We start from the raw sequence: 12,800 nt of genomic DNA, 5'->3' as shown, positions 1-12,800 counted from the left end.
AACATGATATTAATCCATAAAGAATGGAGACGTCAACTACTGGAAAATTACAGAAAATTAAACAACCAAGCCAATCTTAAGACTCAAACTACTTAAGGACCAGGCAGGCATTCGTAAAAGCTACTCAACAATGTAACCGTCCCTGTACATTGTGGAGATTGTCTCCCCGGAGCGACGCGAAACATGCAGCCGGTGCTGCTGTTTTGCTATCTAGAGACGCCCTGTGGGGTCACTGCGAGAGGGAGAGACCCCTCCCTCTCGACCCCTCCCGAGGGGAGCTCTTCGGAGAATTGTTGCCATAACATCCGTTCCGTTCTTCCCGTGTTGGTCTCGCGTCTCAATTGGGCCACCTCCTGGTGACTTAATAAGCTCGACGCGAGGCCTCGCGGGGAAAGTGCACGGGGAGATCGCCATCGACTCGGGCAGGAGCAGGTGCGTACGTTTTTCCTTCCGGGTTCCCCGGCCCTGGCCGAGGGCCGGATACCCCGGCCGGGGAACCCGGCCCTGGGCCGGGAAACCCAGCCCTCGGCCGGGTAACCGCGCGTTGTGAACGAGGGCGCACCTTGTATGCTTGATCGAGGTCAGGTCCGAAAGGAGTCCGGCGCTCCTGAGTCGGGAGGGTCTTTCGCACTGCTCTCCGTCACAGCCGGCCAGTGCCGGTGGCGGCGCGCGTTGAGCCACCGACGTTCGACCTGTGTCGTCGAAATGTGCTCCGCGCATTCCTCATCCTCTACACCCCGCTCTAGGGTGTTGTGGCTGGGCTATGGGTTTGTAATGAGGTCTGGGGGATGAGTGCGGTGTTTGTGATGCAGCTTTCTGTGCATCAAACATTAGTGCTTATAACTTGTGCTCTTGCTTCCTTCGGAGCGCTCAGTTCATGATGACTGTGCTCTCGGCTTGCTCTGGCCCGGACCCCCGGTATGTGGTTGAGGTGGCCGCGTGCCATCTAACAGCAGCACACCTTTCAAAAGTAGCCCCACAACATAGCTTTCATATATTACGAGAAAGCATATTTGAATCAGTCGAAACCTCCGCGGTCATGTCGACATTGCTGAAACAGGGTGTAGACGAGTCATGCGCAGTTTCGTACACGTTACATAAATAATTGAAACCAATTACAATTACAATTAATTCACTTGAAATGAAACTGATTACAGTGCCAAAGTACAAGCACAGAAAAGTAATTACAGAATAATAATCGATTACTACCGCATTAGCTTTCTTCGAATTTTACTGCTGTGACGAAAACACGCTCAAACTGCGATGAGGGAGTGCAGTTTGCCTGATATTTTTTGCATGTCAAGTTTCAGCAGGAGTTGTTTTTCAAAGTTGTCGTCGATGATTCTGCAACGTTTCCTGGGTGAAGACATCAGTCGCTACACTGAATCAATCGCAAGAGAGTATACAGCGGTGTTTATACCTTACGAACTCCGTGCACAGCCGTTGGTAGTTGCGCAATGCTTGAATGCCAGTTTTCTACATCCTTTTGAAGCGCTTCGTCATTAGTACTCTTGAAGGGCGCTGCAAGTAAGGCTGCATAAAAGCTCCTAAAATTGGCTGTGGGTGTTTTCTTGGGAGCATCGGATACGGCTTAGTAAACACAATATTTTCAATACTCGTGATTTTGGGTATACAATAGTGCATCGTTGATATGACCTCAGTTAATACGGATGACTCGTATTATGGACTATATTTAAGGGGACCGAACTCTTGCAATGTATTTCCGCTTCCTTCATATGGAAACTCGCTGTCAAGCAGATGGACAAGTGAGAATATGCGTAGAACCCACTGAAGCCCATGTATTTTCGCCAAGTTAATACGGACCAATGATAAATAAATCTCCACTCCCTAAGCAGATGCTATTTTTTTTTTTCATTTTAAGTGAAGGACGCTACAGAAACACAGTCAACTATAAGAAATTACTGAGTTGGTAATTATTTTAGGCGTCATGCTTTACAGCGCGCAGTTGTCCAGAACCAATGCAGCTGATCCATTTTCTGTATTACCTGAATCTTTGCATAGCCACGGGAGCTAAACTATTTGCAGCTCGTAACACAAAGAAAGAAGCCTTAAGCTGACCGAGTGCTGCCACGTAATTAACAGTGGTTATTGGAATGTGGAAAAAAAAAATAGTAGTAAATATTGTTGGACACCGGGCATATCATAAATCCCTAGACTCCTCCAGTTGCACTACTAAATTTCTAACCTAGGGGTGGCAGCTAAAAATTGGTTTGTAGATCCCAAAATTATCTCTAACTTCAACCTCACTACCCACTATAATATGGAAAAGAAAGAAGCATGCTTTATTTATAGCGTGTTTTCTATTATTTTCCTTACTAATTTGTTATTTTGGGCGACTCTACTTATGAACAGTTCTGCTCGGGAACTAGTGTCCATATTAATCAGGAACGAATATTTCCAACGCAACTGTCAACAAGAAACGCTTAATGTCAAGAAAAGAACAGCTTTTTTTATATATATAACAACGAAACCACTAAGTACGCCTTATTTGAAGATGCATCCCTAAATGATGCCAGCTACACCAAGAACTCGTTTCTAGATTCTATATAATTTCGGTAAAATTCCCGAAATGGTGATATAACATGACAAAGCGGGGGAAGTTGAAGAAGAGAAGAGCATGCCGAATGAAGCCCGGGAAATATATATATATAAAAGAAGCCACGTGATTGGGCGCTTGCAGACAGCTATCATACTGCTCTCAGGCGAGTGATATATGAACAAGATCTGCTGAAGTGGTCATATTCGATTTTCCAGTGCCGTCCCATACTTGCTGAGAGGTCATGGCTTCCGCTCTGACAGGAAGTAGTGTTACGGTCGCCATGACTTTACAAGCTGCCGCGACCGTCTACTTTAGCCGATGCCAACCACCATGACACAGTTCTGCCGCGGTGACACCGCGCGCACGTTTATCTCCTTTCTTGCAGATGCTTAGCAACCAGCTACGGAGCTCGTGTTAGTCAGTTTAACGCAGTTTAACTCACTATATCGTCTGCGGAAACACAGAAAGTACACAAAATGCGCATGGAGTCTAACTATGTGGCCGCGAGCAGTACTGCAGAAGCTGCCCGAGAAAACAAAAGAAAAACAATGCGCGACTACTGTCACCAAGTGGTCCGAGACTGTCCAGGGCAGAATCGAGTGTACTCAATATGACTGCGACACAGTGAAGCGACAGGACGTTGCTTATGCCGATTGTAGGTGTCCATCCTGCTTCTGTATAGTGCAAATGAATGCTGCTGGCCGAACGTTTCTTCCGTGAGGCAGAATCAAAGGCCTGTGTGTTTTCTTCCCTTTCGCAGCCTTAGAGGCTTTATCGCTTCAGCACTGCACCGCCAGCAGCAAGCATTTGCGCCTTCATTGATCCGGAGACGTAGCACATACCCTACAAGCGGCATAATTCCGCGTCACTTCGCCACGGCACTAGCCACACTACAGCCAAACTTCTGTCACACGTTCGAGAGCACACACAGTAGTAGGGCGCAAGTATACCATGACGTGGCATTTCTCTTCGTACTAAGGTAAGAAATGGGCATGGGCAGGACATGTAGTGCGAAGAGAGGATAACTGATGGTCGCTTAGGGTAACAAACTGGATTCCAAGGGAAGGAAAGCGTAGCAGGGGGCGGCAGAAAGTTAGGTGGGCGGATGAGATTAAGAAGTGTGCAGGGGTCAAGTGGATGCAGCTAGCACAGAACCGGGTTAAGTGGAGAAATATGGGAGATGCCTTCGCCCTGCAGTGGGTATAGTCAGGCTGGTGATGATGATGATGATTATATTTCCCATTAGAAACGAATTCGGTGGCGGTGTCCAGAAAAAGGGGTCCCGAAAAATCGACGTGACGTAATCGAGTCTGTCACGTGGTCACAGTGGTCCTTTAGATATTCATTGAAGTAAATACACGTGACTGCTACTAATACACCTGACTTCTTCCATTAGTGCGCCTCTTAAACTACGTACCCGACTAATCGAACTTAATCCGTATCTTAAACCGCTTAGAATCGCCTGTTTATCGACGATCCCGAAATATTTAATCCCCATGAGTCCCTCTTAACCTACCTTGATTCTCTTTGTTCATCCCAGGCTGTCGCAATAACAACACGCGCGAGTGCCATCCGCAACTGTGCTTCGCCTGCTTTCTTTGCAAAGTGGAAAAAGCGAGTACATGAACAATATTGTGCTGGAAACAATTTAATACGCATCTTTTGAAGGCGCTCTACAACTCTTCGCCATCACACTTGCGGTTGGCAGCCGATATTTAAAAAGTGAAGTGATTGCACATCAGTTCTTGAAGGGAAAACAAAAAAGTAGCCTATCTCTCAGGCTAGTGCCAACATCACGCGTTCCGCCCAGTTCGCGTCCAAACGTCTTTAATTTCTTAAAATACTGTCTCAAGTTACGCGGGACATCCTATATTTATAGTTTCACAGGTGCCTTTTGCCGAAACGCGGTAAAAATGTCAACTTCCGCCCTTTATTTAGCACGCTCCGATTATGTTCCTTTTTTTCCCAAACTTGCCATGCGGCATACTAGAAAATCATGGAAAATCAAGGAAAGACAAGAATGGAATGATCAAGCCTGATTAGTAACGTATACTTTGACTTCACCACACTACTGTACGTCTGCTTTGGTTCCTACTGAACATTTGAAAGCTTTCATCTACATAAAGATTGCAGCATTGAAAAGTGTAAGGTATATTAAATATGGCTGATTAGTTACATGTAGGACCGGTGACTGGTTCGGTGCCATGTTAACGGGGTAAATCAAAACGCATATATTTTAGCACGATACAGCAGAATATGAGTCCAGTGAAGTGCTGTGACCCCCAGCTGTGAAACACGATTATAACAGACTTCGTACACCCGTACACCACTCTAGGGCGAAGTGTTGTAATGACTCTCAGCGGCTGGAAGACAGTAGCAGGCAGGCGCATCTGGTTGCTGAATTAGGGGCTGTTTCTCATGCGACGCTATCTGGCCGTCTGGCCGCGATTGCTCATGGTTGATTTCTTCTGCATATGTATTGTTTTTCTGTGTACTTAAGAAACTAGCACCGCGTGTCGTTAGTGTCGCTGCGCCGTGGCCCAATCCGTATGCTGGTGATGTGCGGAGTGGTCTCCCAGGAGTGAGTCCGGCGCGAACGCCGACAGGAGCACGTTGACGACACTGATGAGGAAGGTGAGAAGCACGACCACGTTGTTGATCAGGTCGGCCTTGCGTTGCTCCCACGGGCAGTTGATATTCCAGCGGCCCAGCAGCACCAGCAGCAGGCCTGCAAGCAGCTGCAACAGCAGATCACAATAAATCAATCAATCACTCAATCAATCTGCATGCGCGTATACCTGAAAAGAGATGGAGAGAGCGAGGAAGGCGACACATGTGCCATGGTATCGCTGCCCCGGCGGCGCGGACAGCACACGCCTCAGCTGGCAGGCGTTGGACGACAGCAGGGCCAGGTCTAGCATGCCCTGCGCCAGGGTCTTGCGCGTCGCGTACATGTTCATATCCAGAGGGAAGCTGCTGCGGCCCTGTAAAAGATCGGTGACTTAGAAAATGATTTCCCTTACACACACATAAGGACGTGGTTTACCCACTCTCCGTCTTTACTGTAGGTATGATCAAGCCCCTTAATTTGTAATGATTTTTACTCATGACAGGAAACTTGATTCATTAACGCCGGAGGAATCTATTGTCACGTGCCTCTCTGTGACTGAGGGAGACGAGGACGATCGAAGTACGGTGTACTGTAGAGCCATATTGACCACATCAATGTATTCTGCCGGATTGATTGGCGAGGGCTTATTACCACCGCCTTGTATCGGTTACATTTCCTGGTGGAGGTGCGGGGTGCGATTCCCCATTTTGCTGTGCCCCACCACTCAAGGGCAGTCGCCAGCCAACATGGATTTGAACCCGGTCCACCGCAGTGAGATCCGCCATATCCAAAGTCAGTTGCCCGTGTTCGGGCCTTACCTTGTGGCTTGTGGCCACCATGTAGGGATCGAACACGACAGCTGTGGCTACTCGCCCCATCAATTGGTTGTTTTCATTATTGCACCATTAACCTCTCCCATTCTCTACCTATAAGCTTAGGCACTCCCTCTTTAACTTCACTTCTGTGTGGCTGAATCATTTTGCGCGTTCCTCAGTGACGAACGGCGTGCCTTTGGTTGTTGCCTCACTTATCCACGTTACTCTCTCGAGGAATCCCTAATATTTATCAGTGACTCCTTTCTTTCAGCGTACGCCAGAAGAGATAGTTTAGGCTTATTTAAGCTCTCTTTCCTATTCGCTAAGCTTCGTGCCTATAACGTGTGTGATGTGAGACGGCGCACTCTTGTTAGGTTGATAGGCTACTGAGCTGTAAGATCCGGGCTCGATCCCGGCCGCAGCGGCCACGTTTCGATGGAGAAAAATGGAAGGCACACGTCCAATGTAATGCTAGTGCAAGCTAAAGAACCACGGGTGGATGAAATTACCCAGAGCCGTACACTACGGCGTCTCTCATAGCCTGAGTCGCTTTGACACGTTAAACCTCATCATCATCAGCTGGACTATACCCATTGCAGAGCGAAGTCCTCTCCTATATTACTCCAATTAAAACAGTCCTGTGCTAGCTGTATTCACTTGACCCCTACTAGCTTCTTACCTTCATCCACCCAACCTAACTTTTGCCGCCCCTGCTACGCTTTCCTTCCCCTGGAATCCAGTTTGTTACCCTAAGCGACCCTCGGTTATATTCTCTTCACACTATACTTGTCCTGCCCATCCCCACTTCTTGATTTCCAATAGAATGTCAGTAACTTGAGTTATTTCTCTGATCCACTCTGCACGCTTCCTATCTCTTAATGTTACCCCTACCATTTTTCATTCCATAGCCCTCTGCTTTGTCCTCAACTTAAGTAGAACCCTCTTGGTTAGCCTTCAGCCCCATAGGTGAGTACAGGCAAGATGCAACTGTTGTATACTTTCTTCTTTAGCGATACCGGCAAGCTGTTAGTCATAACCTGCGAGTACTTTCCAAATGCGCTCCATCCCAATCTGCGTTAAAGCGAGCCCTTAGATCTATGCCGGTACCTTAACATGATCCGCCAGCTTTGGTCCGCGTGCACGCAGAATCACTCAGATATATCAGAGGCACAAATGATAAGGAATTAGTGATTAATCGAGCAGAAAGTTGTATGTACGCGAACAAGGATGCGTAAGGGAAGCCAAGACAAAAGCCACTAACGCTGTCGCTATGCCGACGACATTACGTTGTGGGCCACCCATGACAGTGATAGCTGCACACAGAAGACAGCCACATTAACACAAGAACACGCTCGCGAAGCATAGGACTCTCGTGCTCCCCAGAGAAGTCCGAGTTCCTCATACGCCACCCCACCACCTTTAACCCTCCCATCGCCCCCATAACCATTGCTTTGGATGACCATCCATTCCGGACGGATGTGGACACTCTCCGGGTCCTGGGGCTTCATTTCCAAAACAACGGTAGGAACAACCCATACAGAAACTCATGTAGACGGTGGCAAATGCGATCTCGAAGCTCATCCGCGGAGTTTCAGGCCACCATCATAGAGATGCACCATAGAGGCATGAAGGAGAGCGATCGTGGTGTAAGAATAGGAGAGGTGTGTGAACGGGCCGATCGGATTTCCGCAGGCTGCCGAGAAATGGCGTTGACTGTTATTGGTCATTGTCACTTGTGGCCATTAATTGCAACAGGTAAAGAGCAGAGAGGCTAAAAACCGGAATAATTCAATGAAAAAAAAAAAAGAAAGCCGACCCTACACATGCATATATAGAAAATGAAAACCTCGGATCAAGAAGGAAAGCTTCTATAACAACTCAAGAGGCAGGGCCCTTCTTTTTGAAGCTAGATCAGGATGTCTTAGAACCCGAAGCTACAGAAGGAAGTTTAATCAAGAAGAAACTTGTGCTATATGCGATAGATGCACAGAAACGAACATCTCATACTGAAGATGTGGCAGTATCCAGATGTCGATGCGGACGGACATAGTCACTCTAGCCGAGGCCCTGGGGTTTGGAGGTAACAAAGGAAGCGTAAACGAATCGGCGGTAGAGGTAAGCAAGAGACGTTTGGAAGATTGGCGGATAAATAACAGGGAGAGGATGCATGGAAGCTAAATCGGAATTAAACACGGGTGTTTAAAGATAACCCGGGACTTAAAGGAAAATCGTTAAAGGTGACGAATTTTATTAGTTAAAGAAACATAAAAAATAAGGGTCCAGCATGATGTTGACTAACACCATCCTGTTTCAAAGGAGACGCTCGTAACATCCGTCCGTCCGTCCGTCCGTACATACGTACATACGTACATACATACATACATACATACGTACATACATACATACATACGTACATACATACATACATACGTACATACATACATACATACATACGTACATACATACATACATACGTACATACATACATACATACATACATACGTACATACATACGTACATACATACGTACATACGTACATACGTACATACGTACATACGTACGTACATACATACATACATACATACATACATACATACATACATACATACATACATACATACATACATACATACGTACATACGTACATACGTACATACATACGTACATACATACGTACATACATACGTACATACATACATACATACATACATACATACATACATACATACATACATACATACATACATACATACATACATACATACATACATACATACATACATACATACATACATACATACACACACACATACATACACACACATACACACACACACATACATACACACACACACACACACACACACACACACATACACACACATACATACACACACACACATACATACATACATACATACATACATACATACATACATACATACATACATACATACATACATACATACATACATACATACATACATACATACATACATACATACATACATACATACATACATACATACATACATACATACATACGCGAGTTCGCTGGTTACCCTCGCCCATTGCATGGCGCATTTCGCGGACTCCCCCACTCCACGCCTTTCTTTGATCATTCATGTAATGTGTAATTCAACGTGCAAAAAAGTGTTGTTCCCCGCTGCAATAGGGGGTAAGAATCGCATACAAGGAAAAATTTTCTATTTTTTGGGGGGGTACCAAAAGACGACGAACGGCTTCAGCTGTGGCGGCCGGCATACCAAGAAATGATCGAGCTATACAATCAACAGATTATGTTTGTGAAAGGCATTTCGAGCCCAGGTTTATGTCCAAAACATGGAGTAAAATGCAAAGTAAAATGGGCGCGTGCTGCAAAACGTGCCGCGTCGCGCGTTGTTGCTGACAAAGGATCGAAGCGGTCCCCACGATATTCTTTGCCTGCCGTGCCTACATTTCGATGACTTCGAAAAGTAGAAAGCGACCCACCGAAAGGCAGCTCCCGGAACCTAAAAAACAAAACAAACAAAAGGTCGTCAAACCCTATGTAGAAGCGTCAGGTGAAGGTGGCATGCGCTTCACATTACGGCACTGCATGGGCACGGGCCGGCCCAAAAGCCCAGGTGCGGCCCAGCCCACGTACCCGTCTGGGCCGGGACATAACCATTTTTGCCGGACCTGGGCCAGGCTTAAATATGCGGGGCTGAGCCAGACTATAGGCCTTGTACAGTGTACACATGGGGCCGATGTCCGCTTTATATTCGCTTTTCCAGAGTGAAATACGCATATGTGGAATCGTAGCAGCGAAACAGGTGAAATAACCATGGTATGCGTTGAGAAAAAAAGTTAGGTCTTCTTCACTGACTTATCTATTTACTTATTATAGCACCGCGGTGGCTTAGTCATTAAGGCTCTCGATTACTGAGCTGAGTCGAGTACCGAGCTGAGTACTGGGTCTTTTAGTGAATCCGAGGTGTAACCGAATAGCCATTCCCCATGTCGTCGGCCCATAAGTGCGACCTTGCCAAGATTAGGGTGGCAACAGCGTATATCCATAGCCAAATCATTTTATAGCGTAGTGTACTCATGACCACTCAAGTGTGACTATAGGTGGACATGATCTTCGACCATTTGAGGAGCTGCCAACTCGTGGTTCGCCGTTGGGATGGGAAGGTGAGATCGGAATCCAGCCTTCTAGGACCTTAGATTCAAATTTAGACTTACCATGCCGGCAACTTTTAACGGCTTGGCTAGAACGAGGCTTTATACACATTTATATGTTATATGACAGCATGGGCAGCATCTATAGAGATTAACTGGCGGACACCAGGACGCAGCAACTGCTTCGGTTGAGCAGTGTTAAATATGTGCTGCTTTTACGCGGTGGTGTCAAAAGTCCCGTTCATCACGAAAATCCAGCGTCGGCGTTGTGAACTAAAAATCACAGGCGCGGCTCTGGCAGGTGATGGTTGGCTGGTGACATCACCGAGCGCTGATTGTTTGGCGGTTTGTGTGACTTAACTAGATCACATGATATGAGAAAATTGGGAGGAGTTGCCAAATCTGGTTGGTCATTTGAGGTTGGAAGGTGTGATAGGAATCAAGCCTCCATTGCCCTTAGAAGCCGATTCACTCACGCTGCTGATATAGGACACGCAGGCGCACTTTCGGCTTGGTTGAAGCGGGTCTTTATATCTGTGTCTGACTCGGGTGATCGCTTACGACTGGCAACTAGATAACGTGGTAGAGTGGGACTGTATGCTAATAAGAATGTGTTAGGTATTATATGTAGAAGAAATCGGTATTTGAGTGAACAGAAACTACATGCACACGAACGAGTTTCGGAATATTGCTTGAAAAAAACAGACAAAAGGATTGACACTACATGTTGCATCGCCCGTACTGCTAAAAAAATTACCTCTGCTCATCAGTCAGGTGTAAACGCAACGCGGGCTTCTCATTACAGATGTCTTGTTAAAGCTCGACAACGCCAGACACCATGGTGCCTTTTCACAGGTGGTGGTCGTCAAGGGCATAAAACTTCGTTTGGTTTGCTTGGTTTTGGTTTTGGGGTTTAACGTCCCAAAGCGACTCAGGCCATGAGAGACGCCATAGTGGAGGATTCCGGAAATTTCGACCACCTGGGGTTCTTTAACGTGCGCTGACATCGCACAGCACACGGGCGCCTAGCTTTTCGCCTCCAGCGAAAAGCGGCCGTCGAGGCCGGGATTCGATCCCGCGTCCTTGGGCACAGTAGTCGAGCGCCCTAACCACTGCGCCACCCCGGCGGGGTCATAAAACTTGGATGACCTATCTTACGTATATATTATCCTGACCCTTTAGAATCTCCTGCTTTCGGGAAGGTCAAGGAATCGATAGGCAGCAAGCATTTCCGAAGCTAAGAAAGGGTGAAAATGGCGCTGCACAGATTTGCGGACGCAAGTGATTTTTTTTTTTTTTCCACGGTTCTCAATGATACCGAGCGGTGGGATAGTTGCATTGAACGCCAAAGGGACCGTCCGTACGTACTAGCAAGAGGTGCATGAATAATTTTTTTTTCCGTCTCCTCATTTACCTCGAAAATTAAAGTTTGCATTTGAATTACCTCTATGTGTTACATTACTATAGGAATGGGATTCCCCAGAATATATAGGTGGCCAGCAACAAAGAAAAAAAAAACGCATTCGTATATCATATATTAGGTACTGTTACTAGTTTACTATCTATGGCCTGAAAATTGATTTAGTAGAAGTTCATGGCTGTCGACAAAGAGTAGGTTCCATTCATAGGTAATATAAAATGAACAATTCAATGTTGAAATTGCGTTTGGTTAGGAGTCGGTCGTGACCAGCTTAACTTTGCGAACTAAGCGAATATGGCGCGCATGTATTGGCCAGAAGAGGTTCTGCGGGACTCACCCTGTCGGACCCCATGTCTCCGCCCGCGACGCTGTCCTCCAAGCCCAGCTGTCGACGCACGGCGTCCATGGCTGTGGGACGACGGCGCGGGCCAGTCCTACGCCCCCGGTTGGATGGCCGAGTGCCGCCGGCGACGGCCCACTCCGCGCGCGTGACGCCAGCACACCTGCCGCACGCGGCGGTGGCGGTGAGGATATGCACCACATTCGCGTACACGCTGTTCTCTCGCACCGGCGGGCGCGTGGGGGCAGCGACGGCAACGTAAGAACGCTCTCTTATTACGGGCTTCTTTGTTTCCATTTCCCCCTCACCCCTTCCTTACGCGGACTCTCAGACACAGAGTCGGGTCAGACACCCGCCCGAGCAGCTATACTGGTGTAATGCGTGACTTCTCTATTGCGGAAGGAATCAACTGCCCCCCGATGGAGCTAAAGAGGGTCTATATATCGTGACGACGCCGATCTGTCCCACTGCGACACCTTTAGCACATATTAGTGGGCCAACAGCATGTCAGCACTCATTCCCACGTAGCAGATGCTGTTGTAAAAACGACGCATTAAAAGGAAAGTGAAAGCGCAATTAAGTTGGGCAGTCCAGGCTTTGCTCACTTAACGCAGGGTACAAATGAATGTCAATAACTCAAGTTACTGACATTCTAGTGGAAATAAAGAAGAAATGGGCATGGGCAGGGCACGTAGTGCGAAGAGAGGATAACCGATGGTCGCTTAGGGTAACACACTGGATTCCAAGGGAAGGAAAGCGTAGCAGAGGGCGGCAGAAAGTTAGGTGGGCGGACGAGGTTAAGAAGTTGGCAGGGGTCAAGTGGATGCAGCTAGCACAGAACCGGGTTAATTGGAGAAATATGGGAGGCCTTCGCCCTGCAGTGGGTATA

At 47.1% G+C, this 12,800-nt stretch overlaps 1 protein-coding gene across 1 annotated transcript in view; it reads right to left on the bottom strand.

The window, feature by feature from the left end:
- LOC146179497 (ninjurin-A-like) overlaps positions 1 to 11,977 on the bottom strand; it is a 28,473-nt gene extending 16,496 nt beyond the window's left edge. The window contains exons 1-3 of the mRNA XM_084579127.1: positions 11,909 to 11,977; positions 5,359 to 5,544; positions 5,212 to 5,298 (exon numbers count right to left, since the gene is read on the bottom strand). Coding sequence (XP_084435253.1) covers positions 5,212 to 5,298; positions 5,359 to 5,544; positions 11,909 to 11,977 — 342 coding nt within the window. The remainder of the gene's footprint in view (positions 1 to 5,211; positions 5,299 to 5,358; positions 5,545 to 11,908) is intronic.
- Between the last annotated feature and the right edge of the window lie 823 nt (positions 11,978 to 12,800).

The sequence above is a fragment of the Amblyomma maculatum genome, chromosome 9 (genome assembly GCF_055883805.1).
Source record: "Amblyomma maculatum isolate TAMU_Amacu chromosome 9, ASM5588380v1, whole genome shotgun sequence".
Lineage (NCBI taxonomy): Eukaryota > Metazoa > Arthropoda > Arachnida > Ixodida > Ixodidae > Amblyomma > Amblyomma maculatum.
Note: the sequence above shows the minus strand (reverse complement) of the source record. Positions and strands in the feature narration are given on the sequence as shown.